Source organism: Pteropus medius, unplaced genomic scaffold (assembly GCF_902729225.1).
Source record: "Pteropus medius unplaced genomic scaffold, Ma_sr-lr_union100, whole genome shotgun sequence".
NCBI lineage: Eukaryota > Metazoa > Chordata > Mammalia > Chiroptera > Pteropodidae > Pteropus > Pteropus medius.
In genome coordinates, this window is record NW_024349798.1 from 16,503,238 (window position 1) to 16,516,955 (window position 13,718).

General features: G+C 52.6%; 1 protein-coding gene and 1 long non-coding RNA gene across 3 annotated transcripts in view; one reads left to right on the top strand and one right to left on the bottom strand.

Moving 5' to 3' along the window:
- Window positions 1-9,563, bottom strand: part of GPR139 (G protein-coupled receptor 139) — a 33,531-nt gene extending 23,968 nt beyond the window's left edge. Inside the window, exon 1 of the mRNA XM_039885493.1 lies at window positions 9,151-9,563. Within this exon, the coding sequence (XP_039741427.1) occupies window positions 9,151-9,274 (124 nt within the window). The 5' untranslated portion in view covers window positions 9,275-9,563. The remainder of the gene's footprint in view (window positions 1-9,150) is intronic.
- LOC120620467 (uncharacterized) overlaps window positions 1-13,718 on the top strand; it is a 260,449-nt gene that overhangs the window by 102,205 nt on the left and 144,526 nt on the right. The gene's annotated exons all lie outside the window — the stretch shown is intronic.

The window sequence follows — 13,718 nt, forward strand, 5'->3', positions numbered from 1 at the left end:
GTGGTGAGTCAGTGAATGCAGATGCAGTTGTCTAATTGTGCTGTCTGGTTTCTCCTCTCATCTTTTTTCATCGGGCAAAACGAAAACATACGTTTGAGCTAAAAGTCCTAGTATCCTCCCAGCGTAGTTCAGCTGGTCATGGCCTTTGCTCACGAAAGGCCCAAGTCATTCTTTCTATTTCCATTTTATAGAAAAGCAAAGATCCTTGCATTGTCCACACAGAGAAGTTCTCTCCCTTTGAATCCCACTAGGATCCAAGGCAGCCATGTCCTTGCCACACCCAGACCCTACCTTCCTTACGTTTCTCTTGTGGGGGTGGAGAGGGCAGGATCATCTCTGCTGAAGTGGCCAAAGCACACTGGATTTGGAGTCTAGAAGATTTGGGGTCAGGGTAACTCCTAATTGGCTGTGTAACCTTAGGGAACTTCCTCGCCCTCTCTGGGCCTCAGTGTTCTCATTGAAATCACTGTATTATGTCAGTATGCCCCAGATTTTAGTGACTGGTCCACCAACATGATTTTTGCTATATTCTTGCGTTCCCTATGTTGTTATTTATGTAACATTTTTGTTTTAAAGCGTTTCGTCTCTTCTTTTTGAATTTATATTTTATATAACACTGCTGTCCCATCTAAAATTAATGCGAGCCACATAAATCTCAATTTTTCTAGCAGCCACATGGAAAAAATAAGAAGCAGGTGAAATAAATTTTAACAATATATTTTATTTAACTACGTTCACCTAAAATGTAATCAATATAAATTATCGATGAGATTTTTTAACTTTATTCATACTAAATGTCCAAAATCTGGTATGTATTTTATACTTCCAGCATATCTCCAGATGGATGCTAATCTTCACTGGAAATTCTTGATCTCTGTTTAGATGTCATAAAATGCACAGTTGAAGAAGTAGATTCACATACCCAAGTTGTTCCAAGTGCTCAGTGATTTTCCAATGACTGAACCGAGTATCAGATTTTAACAGTAAATCGATCGGAACGAAATGAGACTTGGTTCCACGGCTGCACTAGTCAGATGTCAGGTGCTCCATGGCCACATGTGGCTGGTGGTTACTATATCGCACAGCACGGATGTACGACAACCCCGCCTCCGTGCTATAAACAAAAGGTGGCCTTAAAATAAACACTGTGACGATAGGCGAGTGCCATTAAGTTCCAGCTAGGTACTGCTGCCTGCCAAGGTGTCAGCCTAGGCCTGCTCAGGTCTGTTCAAAAAGGAGATTTAGCTGTATGAAAAGGTGTTGGAGACACACCAAGCCTTTCCCTTTGATGGAATCAGAAGGATTAAGATAATTGAAAAGGAATTGAATGCTGCAGCCTGGTACCAGCCTGAAATAATCCTACAGAAAACAACAACAACAACACCGCGCCCCAATATCCAGATAATCACTCTGAGCTCCAAAATTCCACAGCCTCTTTTTCCTTTATTCCTGTCACTTTGCCTCCTCCTAAGACACCGCTAGCAGTGTGATTTTGTGAAAAAGTGAAAAAAAACAAGAATTGGAAAAACTAAGTTTGGGTTTAGATTCTGCCATTCCTAGCTCTGTGACTTTGGGTAAAGTCACAGTTTCATTTTGTAAAATTGGGGGTGTTTAGACTCATCGAAAAACAGCAGCCACAGACTGGCAGGCTCTGTGCCCTGTGCGAGCCACCACCGATTGTCCCATTTTGTCCACACCGTAGACACTGTGAGAAAGGCCCCGTCACTCCCATTTTGCAGAGAGGAACACGGAGGCTCAGAGGACTCGAGGCAACTTGCCAGAGCCCCACCAATAGGGGGCCACAAGGCTGGCATTTGAATCCGGGTCCGGGGATCACTGAGCCCCCGCGTCTAACCCCCCATGCCGTCAGCATCTAAAGGATCTTTCTATTCTGAAAACCTGGGGGGTTCGTGTTCCAGGACATTGTCGGCTGCAGGTCGTGGCGCTTCCTGGAGCTTTCCTTGTGGTTTGTGCCAGGTCCCTGGTTTCCTGCGTTGGATGCTTTCCCAACGGGTCTCCATCGCCATCAGTTCTCACTCCTCCCTCCAGCTTCTTGTTTTCATCCTCCACCCACTGCGACCCTCTTGGTGTTTCTTGCCCACTCCGGAGTGTGTGAATTGTCAGCCCTATAAAGCCCGCAGACGTGTTTGATTTGGCTCACGCCGTGCTGCCTTGCATAGCGTTCTTAACATTTTTGAATTAGTTGCCAAACATTGAAACACCGCCACATTTCATATAAAATAAATCAGGATTTCTAGATCCTTTTGAACACTTGGGCAACACTGGACCATTGGCTGGAAAGCTGAGTGGCAGCGGTATTTTCTGCTTTGCTCGGTCCCCCACTCGTCCCTATGGTCTGTCGCCCCCACCTCTCGACCTAGACCGAGGGTCAGTTGTCAGCTGTCATTGCGGGCAAGCTGCCACTTTCTTATACTACAGATGGTTAGCAGGACTGAATATCGTGCTGTCAGTTTTTAGCCGTGTGACCTTGGGCAAGTCTCAGCGCTATCATCTGGAAGGTGGGCATAATGATTACACATGCCCCAGAGGGTTCTCATGAGAATTAAATGAGTTAACAGATGTGAAGCACTTCGAAGGCTCTGGCACGTGCTAAGGGCTCCATAAGAGCTAGCAGTTGTTCAGAGGAAAACGCAGTGTTTTGGGAACATGTGTCTCAGTCTCAGAGGGGAAACAGGTTGTCAGAAGAACAGCAGGGAAGCATGATTCTTTGGGCAGGTGAAACATTTAAAGCTGGACCACTCTGTTCATTTATATTATCTTAGTGCCCCTTGGAGGTATTTGGGTTCAAGACAGCTACCCTCCCCGCCCCCAGCGGTTCCTGGTGTCCTGTGCAGGGCTAGCACCCTCTATCAGCACCGCCCACATATTTTGGGCCCACAGGGAGGTTCCCTGGCCGGACCCGTGTTCACCCCCCGCTCTGTTCCTGACCCCTTCTGTTGGTGCTTGTCAGCCTCCACCAGCTCTAGCTGAAGACCATTTCGTGTTCCGGGCCGACACCATTTCTGCAGGTTACACTGAACCACAGTCACCTCGCGTAGGGGCACGAATTCCCTAGGCTTATGATAGAATTATCGCTTCATCCATCCGATCGCTCCATCCCCATTTCCCAGGGCATGGAGTTTCATTTCTGGTGGGCGCCTTTGTGGGAACGACCTCTGCAGAAAGCAGTGTGTAGCTCCAGGGGAGTTACAGGGCTCGACTGCGCCGACACGTTAGACATTGAAAACAGTGCCAGCTACGATCTGTTGAGCTCCTACGACGTGCACGGCACTGTAGCCTGTCTTCGCCTTTGCGTGTTTTATTTTGAGTCGCCACAGCAGCAATGCGGAGCACAGAAGGTTAATAACATCTATCGAACTCTTACTCTATGTGAGAGCAAACGCATGCCAAGAATGGCAATGAGCATTTTTACGATCTCATTTAATCCTCAGAACAACCCTACGAGATAGATGTTATAATTATCTCATCTCATTGATGAGGAGGCTGAGGTTCACAGAGGGTGAGACATTTGCCCAAGGTCGCAGACCAGCATGCAGGGAGCCAGGATTCAAACCCAGGCAGTCTGACATCAGAGACCACTTGCTTAAACTGCCGAACTTGACTGTCCACTTCCTTACGAACGAAAACGGGGCCTCAGAGAGGTGCAGTAGCATATCTGAGATCACGCAGCAAACAAGGGTAAGATGTAGGATTCAAATTCATATTCGTTTGGTTCTAATGCACTTCACAATCAATTTCACAAAGCAGAAATGATAGGGGATCGTTATAGAAAGTGCAGGGGTGGGGATTATAAAGCTACTGTTCTGGACCCCAGCTCAAGGCCAGCCAGGCAGCCTCCAGCACAGCTACTCTACTGGTTCTGTGCTCATGTCCCATCTATGGGCCATGTCTCCAACTGAGCTATATACAAGCAGAGCCCAGCTCTCCTAGGCCTTTGACAGATCTATCAAGAATGACTTGTCAAGGGTACCCAGTGAGTTATTTTCAGAGCCAAGCCTGGAATCCAGGGCTCCTCACACAGTGCTCTTTCTCCAGGTGTTATAACAGAGATCTTAAGACCAAAGGTGCATTAAGAGGGGCCGGACAGGTTGCAGAGCAGAACGAGGGGCCTCACGGAGGGACTGTTACGGATGGGGTGTGCGTGTTTGCTCTTGAGAGGGGCGGCTATTAAATGAATCAGGGCACAAATATGCAACGGAGCACTACGCAGCTCTATAAACGAATGAAAATCTTCACAGATACCGCTATGGATGATTAACATACAAGTGAAAACAGCAAGATGTAGGACAGTGTGTATAATGTGCTCATTTTGTGGAGGGTAAAAAATGGGAGCGTCGAAATTACAACGTGCGACTATATTTTTAGGTTTTTGAATAATATAAATGTCATGACCTATTTAATGTACGTGTGTGCACGTGCGTGCACACACACACACACACACACACACACACACACACATCCCTAGTCCTCAGCTCCAGCGGATTACTACCTTCTGGGAATATGAGCTTAATGCCAATTCTTCTGGTTTTTCAAGGAAACTTGGAAATCTACTTTTTAAAAAGAATCCAATTTTTAATTTCAAATGGTTCATTGCTAATATATAGACATCCAATAGAGTTTTTGCACATTAACAGTGCCCCGATGCTCTACTAACTTGTTAGTTCTTAGGAGCTTCTTTTGGTGGTGTCTTTGTGATTTTCTGTGAAAACGATTTCATTTCTTCCTTCCTGTATGCCTTAGATTTCTTTTTCTTGCCTTATTGCACTGGCTGGAGCTTCCAGTCCAATGCTGACTGAATGGGAGTGGTGAGAACAGGCCTCTTTGCCTTGTTCCAGATTTTAAGGGGGAAGTGTTCTCTGTTTTGTCACTAAATGTGATGTTAGCTGCAGGCTATTTATAGATGCCCTTTATCACCTTAAAGAAGTTCTCTCTCTTTTCCTAGTTTGATTCGTTTTTATCATGCATGGATGTTAAATTTTGTCAGATACTTTTTCTGCATCTTTTGAGTGATCGTATGGGTTTCCTTTTTTAGTTCATTAATAGGGTGAATCGCCCTGAATGATTTTCAAAAGTTGAAGCAGCCTTGCATGTTGGGGGTAAAACCAACTTGGTCTTGATGTATTTACCCTTCTTATATGTTCCTAGATTCGATTGGCTAATATTTTGGTGAAGATTTTTATGTCTAAGTACACGAGGAATATTGGTCTGTAGTTTTGATATTAGAGTAAGCCGGTGTCCTCAGCAATCCTATGAAGTCACTCCCGTTATTAAGATTTGTGCTTTCTGGGCGGGGCAGCTGAGACACAGCATAAAGTCACTCGCCTGAGGTCACCAACTGAAAAGCAGCAAAGCCAGGACTCGAACCCCGGAGGTCCAACTCCGGACTTCGTATTCTTAACCTGTTTACTACGTTTCTTCTCTAAAGAAATCGACAGGCCAAAGACACCAGATCTGGAGGCCTCAGTCCAGCTTGTCAGTCACCGTTTTTCCACCCCTGGCTAACGCCAGGACCGACCACGTGTCAGAGCACTTACTGCCCGTCAGGCCACGGGCCTCGCCCTCCTCTCTTCTGAGCTCTTTCCCCAGACATTCGGCTCATCTTTTCCTCCTGCCCCGTTTCCTGCTTTGCATTGTCTTGCCCCAGCTGGCCCAGTCCTGAGAGTGTCCCCAGCTCTCCCTCGTTGGCTCCGCTCGCTTATTGTACATGTTTCCAAAAGTTAGGAACATCGTGCTTACTTCAAAAGGAGGAAGAAAGACGTGGAGTTTGAGGAATATCTGGGACACCACTTTGCCCCTGAGCGCACAGCATGAAGGGCCGAGGTCCCTTCCGAGAGCTCGCCAGCAGAATCAAAGGCGCCGTGATGCCGCGGAACGAGCAGGTGTTTGCGCGCTGGCTTGACTGTGTGTAGACAAGATGCTCCGCTTCTCCGAAGCTCACAGGGCCAGGCACAGGCCCCGGGGACGTGCTGGGGATTAAGCGCGACAAGAGAGGCCCTTCATGTAGCAACAGACCTGGTGTGCGGAAGGCACCGAGCGGGAGGCGCTGGAAGTGCTTTCGGGTCCGGGCACTGTGCTGAGCCATTTCGACATAGATTAACGTATCTCATATGCGCGACCCGCCTGGGTAGTAGGTGCTCCTGCTCCCCCGACTTTGCAGCGGGAGAAAATTGTGGCACGGAGAGGGGTGAGAGCTCCGTCCGTCGCTCACATCAGAAGCCCCTACATCCCACGCAAGACCAGTCCGATCGGTCCGTTGGAGGCAGGGGATTGAAACACACAGCCTTTCTCAAGCTCTTCGTCTCACTCGAGAGATCGAAGGTGGCGGGGGGCATCCATACTCTCCCCTAGTTCCTGGCTCCCCCACCGTCAGCCACTCAGCCACTCCCCGTCCTGCCTCCGTTCCCGCCCGCATCTCTGACCACCATGGCGAGACTTTGGAATGGGGTGAGTCTACTGCCAGGAAAAGCGATTCAATTAAAATCTCAGTTTTCAACAGCATTACCAAGCCCTGCGGTCTGTGACTTCACACCCAGCATAGCCGTGCCTCCCAGTCGGTGCAGGGTGATGAGGGTTTGCTAATTGCTGGTGGCTGGGGCGGGGAGGGGTGGGGAAGACTGTAGTGAGCTTGGCTGGAGGAGCGAGTGCTGAGCTAAGTGCTTTCCTCTGAATGCCTCCCAGGCCCTTCCGTGGCTCACTGGGGGGCCTCGAGGAGCCCCCTCCTCCTCACGACCGAATCAGCTTCCTGGTGACGACTGCAGCGGCTCGGCAGCGAGCGGTGCACGGGGTGTCAGGCACCGAGCCGAGCGCCTAACCTGTGCCATCATCTCCATCAGCATTGTCACTCTGCAGCACGAGTCCAGGGGGGCAGCTCCTCTCGTAAAGCCCATTTTACGGATGTGGAGACGGAAGTACAGAGATATAAAAGGCCTATCAATTGACACCCGGTTCTGCTTCATTCTACCGTCTGCACTTAGTTACCAGGACAGACTTGCCTGCCCTTATGGTTTTAAGGAATGACTTGAGGATTTCACCTTCGAACCACCTTGCTAGCCATTAACAAAACCAGCCGTCGTCAGCCCATGACCTTCGTACAAGCCTGGCCTCTCTAGTCATTCTTCTCCAGAATGCTGGATCCTTCGGCGTCTGTCACTGCCTCTAGAATTGTAAGCTCCCATTTGTGAGTTCCACGAACCCAGGGACAGCACGTTGGGGGTCTCTGAGTCCCTTTGCAACCTCCCCAGCAGTTGGTACACAGCGGCGGGTCTTAATGCTTAGTTGAATGTATGAATACATCAGTGCCCTCTACTTTCTAATCCCAAGCCAGGCTCCTCCCTCCCTCCCCCCCCCAAAGTCTGTAAGCCCTAGGCTCAGCCTTGATGAGCCCACACCTAGCACCATGCCGGGCATACAGTAGGTGCCAATGTCGCAAGTGGAGAAGGCCCTAGCAGGCATGCTGCGAAGGCCTGAGATGCCTTGACTTCCACCTTGAGGTGTCCGAGGTGCCCCTGTCCTCCCCATCCTCATGTCCCTGCTCTGTACCCTTGGAAGGTCAGCCTGTCCCCATCTTTATGTTTTCAGAAGAAAAGCCCAGTGGCTACTTCAGTCAGCAGAGGAGATGGAGGGGCGAGGGGCGGGGTAGGTACATCGTGATGTGAGGGCTACAGGTGAGAGGGAGTCTGTCACTTCTCGGGTTCAGTGAGCGTCACCAATAACCAACCTTCTGAAAAACTCTATTCCCAAAAGAGAGCTGGGAGAGGCTCAGGCTGGAGAGGGCAGACTGGCTGGAAATCAATTCCGGCTCGAGGTAATTACAGGACACGGACATGTGCTGCCGCCCCAGCAGAGCAAATCCGAAGCTGAGCGTCTTTCCCAGGGCAGCCGGAGCGATTAGAAAGAAAAGCCTGGTCACATGCCGGGAGGGCGGGGTACAGCACTAGTGAGTTTATGTTTTCTGTACCTGCCTAATTTGCCGGGGGATTTAACCTCGTCAGGGGCTCTAGCTACGGACTCGAATGGTTTGGAAAGGAAATTTCAACGAGGCTCCCAGGAATCCAGCTTCCAAGTTCCCGGGATCCCAGGAAGCCAAAGTTGATGATGGGGTGATGATGCTGCAGTTCTAGGCTGTACATTTTTCAGTGCCAACTCTCGCGTCTGCCTGTAAGTGATCTTTAGGAATCTTTCTGCCACAGAGCTGTCTCGGGGACTGTCTGGAAGAAGGGGCCATCTCAAGCAGGAGCCCCTGGAGAGAGACCCCTCCCCCTTTCTCACAGGGCAAGCACCCCTGCCCCCTCCTCCCCAGCCAGCTTCGGCGGCTCTCTTCAGGAATTCAGCACAAGTCTCAGCCACACTTCCAGAGGATGTTGAGCTGCGGGGCCAGCCAGACGCCTGCAGCAGCCAGCGAGCTGCCCAGGGCGGGTGGACCGGAGGCCAAGCCAGGGGGCAAGGCTTGTCCTCAAGGAGACTGTGACCCCGCTGAGGTGGTGGGTGTCAGCAGCCCGTGTGTGTGTGTCTCTGCACTCTTGCCCTGGCCAGAGCATCACCCCAGAGCCACCCCCGAATCTTCCCAGCCCACCTGGAGAGCCATTCCTGTTCAGAGGGCAGCAGGGGCTCAGCCCTTGCTCCATCCCGGGGACCCCACCCCCCCAGCATCAGGGTCTCGAGCTTCATCTGCAGTCAGGTAGGGACACGCAGCGGTGCAGGGGAGCGAGGTGTACCAGGGCTGGGTGCACGTAGGGGGCTATGGGAGAAGCGAAGCCCCAACGTCGCCGTCTGTCCCCAGGCGCGGTCAGGTCACACTCGCAGCCCCCGCTGGACCCTGCGGACGCCGATCCCTCAGACACGCACACAGATACTGGGCAGCATCCTCGATTACTACGCGCGCTCGCACACCAACCCACACTCACACGTACACACGCACACACGCGCACACACACCACGAGTCCCCGCTACGCCACGGCAACTTCCTTTCCCCCGAGCCTGGCAGTGTCCGCAGCTGCCCTTCAGGCTTAAACTTTTTCCGTGGCGGCGCCAGGGCTCGCGCCGAGAAGGTGGACCCGCCTGGGCTTCCCGAGTTGGGGCGCCCCGCACCGGGGGCTCCTGGCTTCCCTCCCTCTCCCCGGCGCCCCTCACCTGGTAAACCGAGGCACAGCAAGAGGCTGTAGTAGACCACGGGCACGAAGCCCAAGCCGCAGGCCGCGCCGGGGGACCAGGACAGCGAGCTGTTGGCGGCGAGGTGGGCGTGCGTGTGCTCCATGAGCGCGCCCCCCGCTCCCCGCTGCGCCCGCCCGGCCTGCTGGCCCGGCTCCGGACGCCGGCTCGCGGGTGGCGGCGGCCGAGGCAGCAGCTGGAGCGGTAGCGCCGCTGTCCCCGCAGGACTTGCTGCTACGGTTGGCCGTGGTCCCCTCTGCTCCCTCTGCACCTGCCCGCCTCGAGTCCGGCTCAGCCCTTCCGCAGGGCGCAGGGCGCACGGCGCAGGGCGCAGGGACTCACTCGGGAGGGGCTCCCGGAGCCCGGAGCCGGTGTGTGCGCCTCCCACCCCGGACCCGCTCGGCTCCCGCCTCGGAGCCGGGGGGCTGGGACGCAGCTCCCCGCAGCCAATCAGCAACTGCCTGGATGCGGTGGGTGGGATGCTCGGATGGAGGGGGTCTCAGCTGCCTCTCCCGGCTCCAGTTTCAGGAGACGAGTTGGACCTGGGAACCCCAGAGGAAGACCCGGGTGGGAGCAGCCCACCCCGTCTCCACCCCTGCGGGAGGGGCGTGGTGTGGGTGGGACCTGCTTCTCCCGCAGCGGCTCCGTGCTCCTCCAGCGTGTCCTCAGGTCGCCTTCTCCACTCTCCCCCCGGCCGCCTCTCTTGCCCCTCGCCAGTGCTTCCAGCCCATCTCCATAAGGGGTTCTCCACCTAGGGCGTGGGGGAGGGGAGGGGAGGCTGTCGGAGTGAGGATGCTCAAGAGCTGCTGACCTGAAAGGAAGCGTGCCCGCCTCTGAGTGTGGGTGTCGACTCTGGGGGAGGCCAAAGGGGGCCCTCCATGAGCTGGGGTGCCTTTGAAGGGGATGCAGGCCCGCGGAGAGAAGCCTGCCACAGAGAGTCCTTCTGTCAGGAGTCAGGACGTGGCAGCCCCTGGACACACTCACCCACATTCACGCAAAGTCGCACAATGCCCAGGCGTGCCTGCGCGGTCAGACACTCACACAGGCAGACGGAGGTCCCCTCGTCCCATACCCAGACACGCACTAATGCGGGGCCCCCTCATCAACGTGCACAAAGACCACAGTCACGGGGCACCCCAGGCGCACACGCGAACCCACGTGGGAGTCGTCTGGGGGCGACCTGGTGTTTGAAGGTTGTGTGAAGGGTAGGAGAGGTAAAGCAGGTGAGATCTAGGCTATCGTGGAGTTGCGGTGAATGGGCACCCCCTTCTCCTCAGGTTAGGCAGGTGGAGGGTTCCCCATGCAGCTCCTATGGGGGCCACAACAGAATTGAGAAAGGAGAGAAGTCTGTCTGAGGCTCAAGACAGTGTGTGCGTGTGTGTGTGTGTGAGTTTGTGTGTGTGCGCTGATGTGTGGTGTGTGGATTTTGCACGTGTATTATTAATATTAAGAAGGTTGCGTGTGTGCTGTGGGTTGCATGTGTGGATTTGCCACATAATGTGCGTGTGTGTGTGCGTGTGTCTTGCGCGCGTAATGTGTGTGTGGTTGTGTGTGTGTAGGTGAGTGTGTGTGTTATTGTGTGTGTGTATGTGTGTGCGTGTGCATGGAAGTTCTGCAATGAGACAGAAGGAGGCATCGGTGGCCAGGCTATGGCACCACTGCAATGCAAGAACCCGTGTGATGTGGACTCAAGAAAGGGAGAACCTAAGACCTCTCTGCCCGCCCCCCACGTCCATTTCAGGGGAGGAGGAACTTCGTGCATTTCCCAGCCTCTTCCAGGTCTCTCAAGATGGACGAGACCCCCTCATGGCGAGCAAGGGGCATGTGTCCACTGTTGTTGGGCCCCCAGGCAGGCATTGGGGGTGGGGCAAACATGGGGGGGTGCGGCTCTGCCGCATCAGGCTAGGTCTGTGCTGAGCACCTAGGCTGTAGGCCCGACAGGGACGGATGATTACAGAGTCATGTGGTCTTAGGGCACGAGGGTCTGATATCTCAAGCCAAATTAGCTACTGAAATTTTGCAGCGAACTGTAGTTTAAATGCGACCACCCCAAATAAAAACAAAATAAAAACCCCAGTACGTTGATAAACACAGCAGTGCTATGGTAGAGGCTCAATAAGTAATTGTTTGAAAACCTATACATTGGATTTGTCTGTAGGCAGCTGAACTGAGATGAGAAACCAGGGCTGGGGAGAGGGAGCGAGTGGGATCGGACGAAGCTGCCCAGTCCATTCAGGGATCCTCCCACTTCAGAACCACGGACAGAGCCTCGGGGCTTCGGCCCTTCAGAACTCTGCGTTAACCTGCCGCTTCTCCTTCTTCCCGTCTCTGAGTCCCCCTCTCATGGAGGCTTGCCCTGACAATCCTATTTAGATTTGAAATCTCTGCTCCCCCCCGGAGGAGCTCACTTCCTCTGCCCCCTTTCTCCATAGCGCTTAGCACCACTGGCATACCACACATATATTTATTTCGTTTCTGTCTCTTTCCCCTCAGAACGGCAGGCCCTTTTGTCTGCTTTCTTCCCGTTGGCATCGCCAGCTTCTGCAGGTTGCAGACTCTCCATAAACACTGAAGAATGAAGGGCCCAGTGCCCACTGACCAGGGCACGCAGGGCACGGGGAGATGGGTTTGTCTTTGCCTGCCTTAGCGGGCCAGAGCGTTGGAACGTGGGATGCCATTAGGGCCGGAGGAGCGCAAGCTCAGATTTAGCCTGTAATTATCCTATGTGACTAGCCACTCTGAAAATGATCTGTGTGGTTTGGATTCCGGGGCTGTAGTTGGAGATTCTTTATAAAATGTGTTGAGCAGAGTTACCGGGCTGCCTGGGGAATCTTGATCGACCTTATTGTTTCTAAGCATCCATGTCTCTATCTGTAACATGAGGATGAAGGAGACAGGAAGCCTCGTCCCGGGATGCCCAGCGGGGAGCGAGGGAGAGGGGTGATGGGTGTGCGCAGACTGTGACCTGGAGGGAGGAATTGAACCGGGTTCTCTGCGGGCTGCACAGGGAACCTCAGGTTTCCTGGGAAGTGGATGGGTCGGATGAGAACTTCAAGGTTCTAGGACAGGCTTCTGGAGCCAGGAAAGGGGCAGGGGGAGTCCACAACAGGGTATGTTTAATTCTGCTCAAGGGCTGACCTACTGGGCTAGTCCTGCAGGACAGTGGCATACTCAAGCTGACAGCTGTGGTTGGGTAAATCTGTTCACTTATTCATACTTTGAACAGACTCTTATCGGACTAGCCACTGATATAGAAATGAAAATGCAGGGCCCCTGGTTCAAAAATCAAGAATTTCTGGACAGCAGCAGCAGAGCATTAAGCCGAGTGTGGGGCCCTGTGTGACCGCACAGGTCACACACCGCGAAGCTGGCCCTGCTTAGGGTACAGAGCTGGGTGAGGAGGGCACCCAGTCACTGGGGGTTTGTCGTGAGAGGCCTGTGTCTTAGCTTATCTCATCCTCATGCTAGCGCTGGAAGGAAGGTACAGTGATCAGCCCCGTTTCCCAGGTGAGCAAACCAAGGCACGGAGAAGTTTGGTAACGTGCCCGAGGCCATCTGGTTGGGGTTAGGTCCAAGGCGGTCTGGCTACAGCCACTGGGGGAGCTTAGTCTAGTGGAAGGACAGATCTACAGCGGAAAACCATCACACAGTGTCTGTGGGCCCCATGTGACATGAGGGCAGGGACTTCATCTGTCACGTGCTGTTTCCCCAGTGCCAAGAACAGTGCCAGGTAGGTGTCCAGAGATAAAACTTAGATAGATAGATAGATAGATAAATAATTAAATAGAAAGAAATATATGGAGCACAGCAGAGGAGAGGGGATTGCAAACTCTTAACACCCGTGAGCCTGGGCAGGTAATAAATGTGAGTGTGCAGAACTACTGTACATTCTTTTTTTTTTTGTAAAGAAATACACAGTCTCCCATTTTCCTGGAAACACCTGGCCCTCTCGGTCTAGCTTCCATTTTTCTACTCTTCGATAGAGGAAGGGGGCTGAAGGAATAATTGTTTTCTCTAAGAAATAGAGTAGCACAAACATAACATAAATCGTAACACTTTACCCAGATGAATAAGTTCCAGAGACCTTATCTTTAACCCCATGCCTAAAGTCGACAGGACTGTATTGTACCCTTAACATTTTGTTAAAAGGGTAGATCTTATGGTAAATGTTCTCACTATAATTTTTAAAAAGTCAGACAAAAACATAAAGATTGTCCAGATGAGGCTCTGTAGAGACGTGACGAGTACTTCTCGAAAAACAAAAACGAAAACAAATTCACGTTCGTTTCAGTTAGTCAGAGAAGGGTCCTGTTACTAGTAGCTCGAGAGCGTGTGTTGGTGGGCCGGTGGTCTTCGTCCTCAAAATAGTGTCACATCACACCTGGTGGAACGTCACCTTTAACAGAGTGGAGGCATGTGCACCATCTCCTTCGTTACCTGCGTGAAGCGGCCGGGGCTCAGCTGGCTCGTTTTGCACGTGGGAAACCCTTGGCTGGGGGAGAGTAGGCGGTGAGGCAGATGAGGGAGTCGAGGTCCAGAGAAGTTAAGTG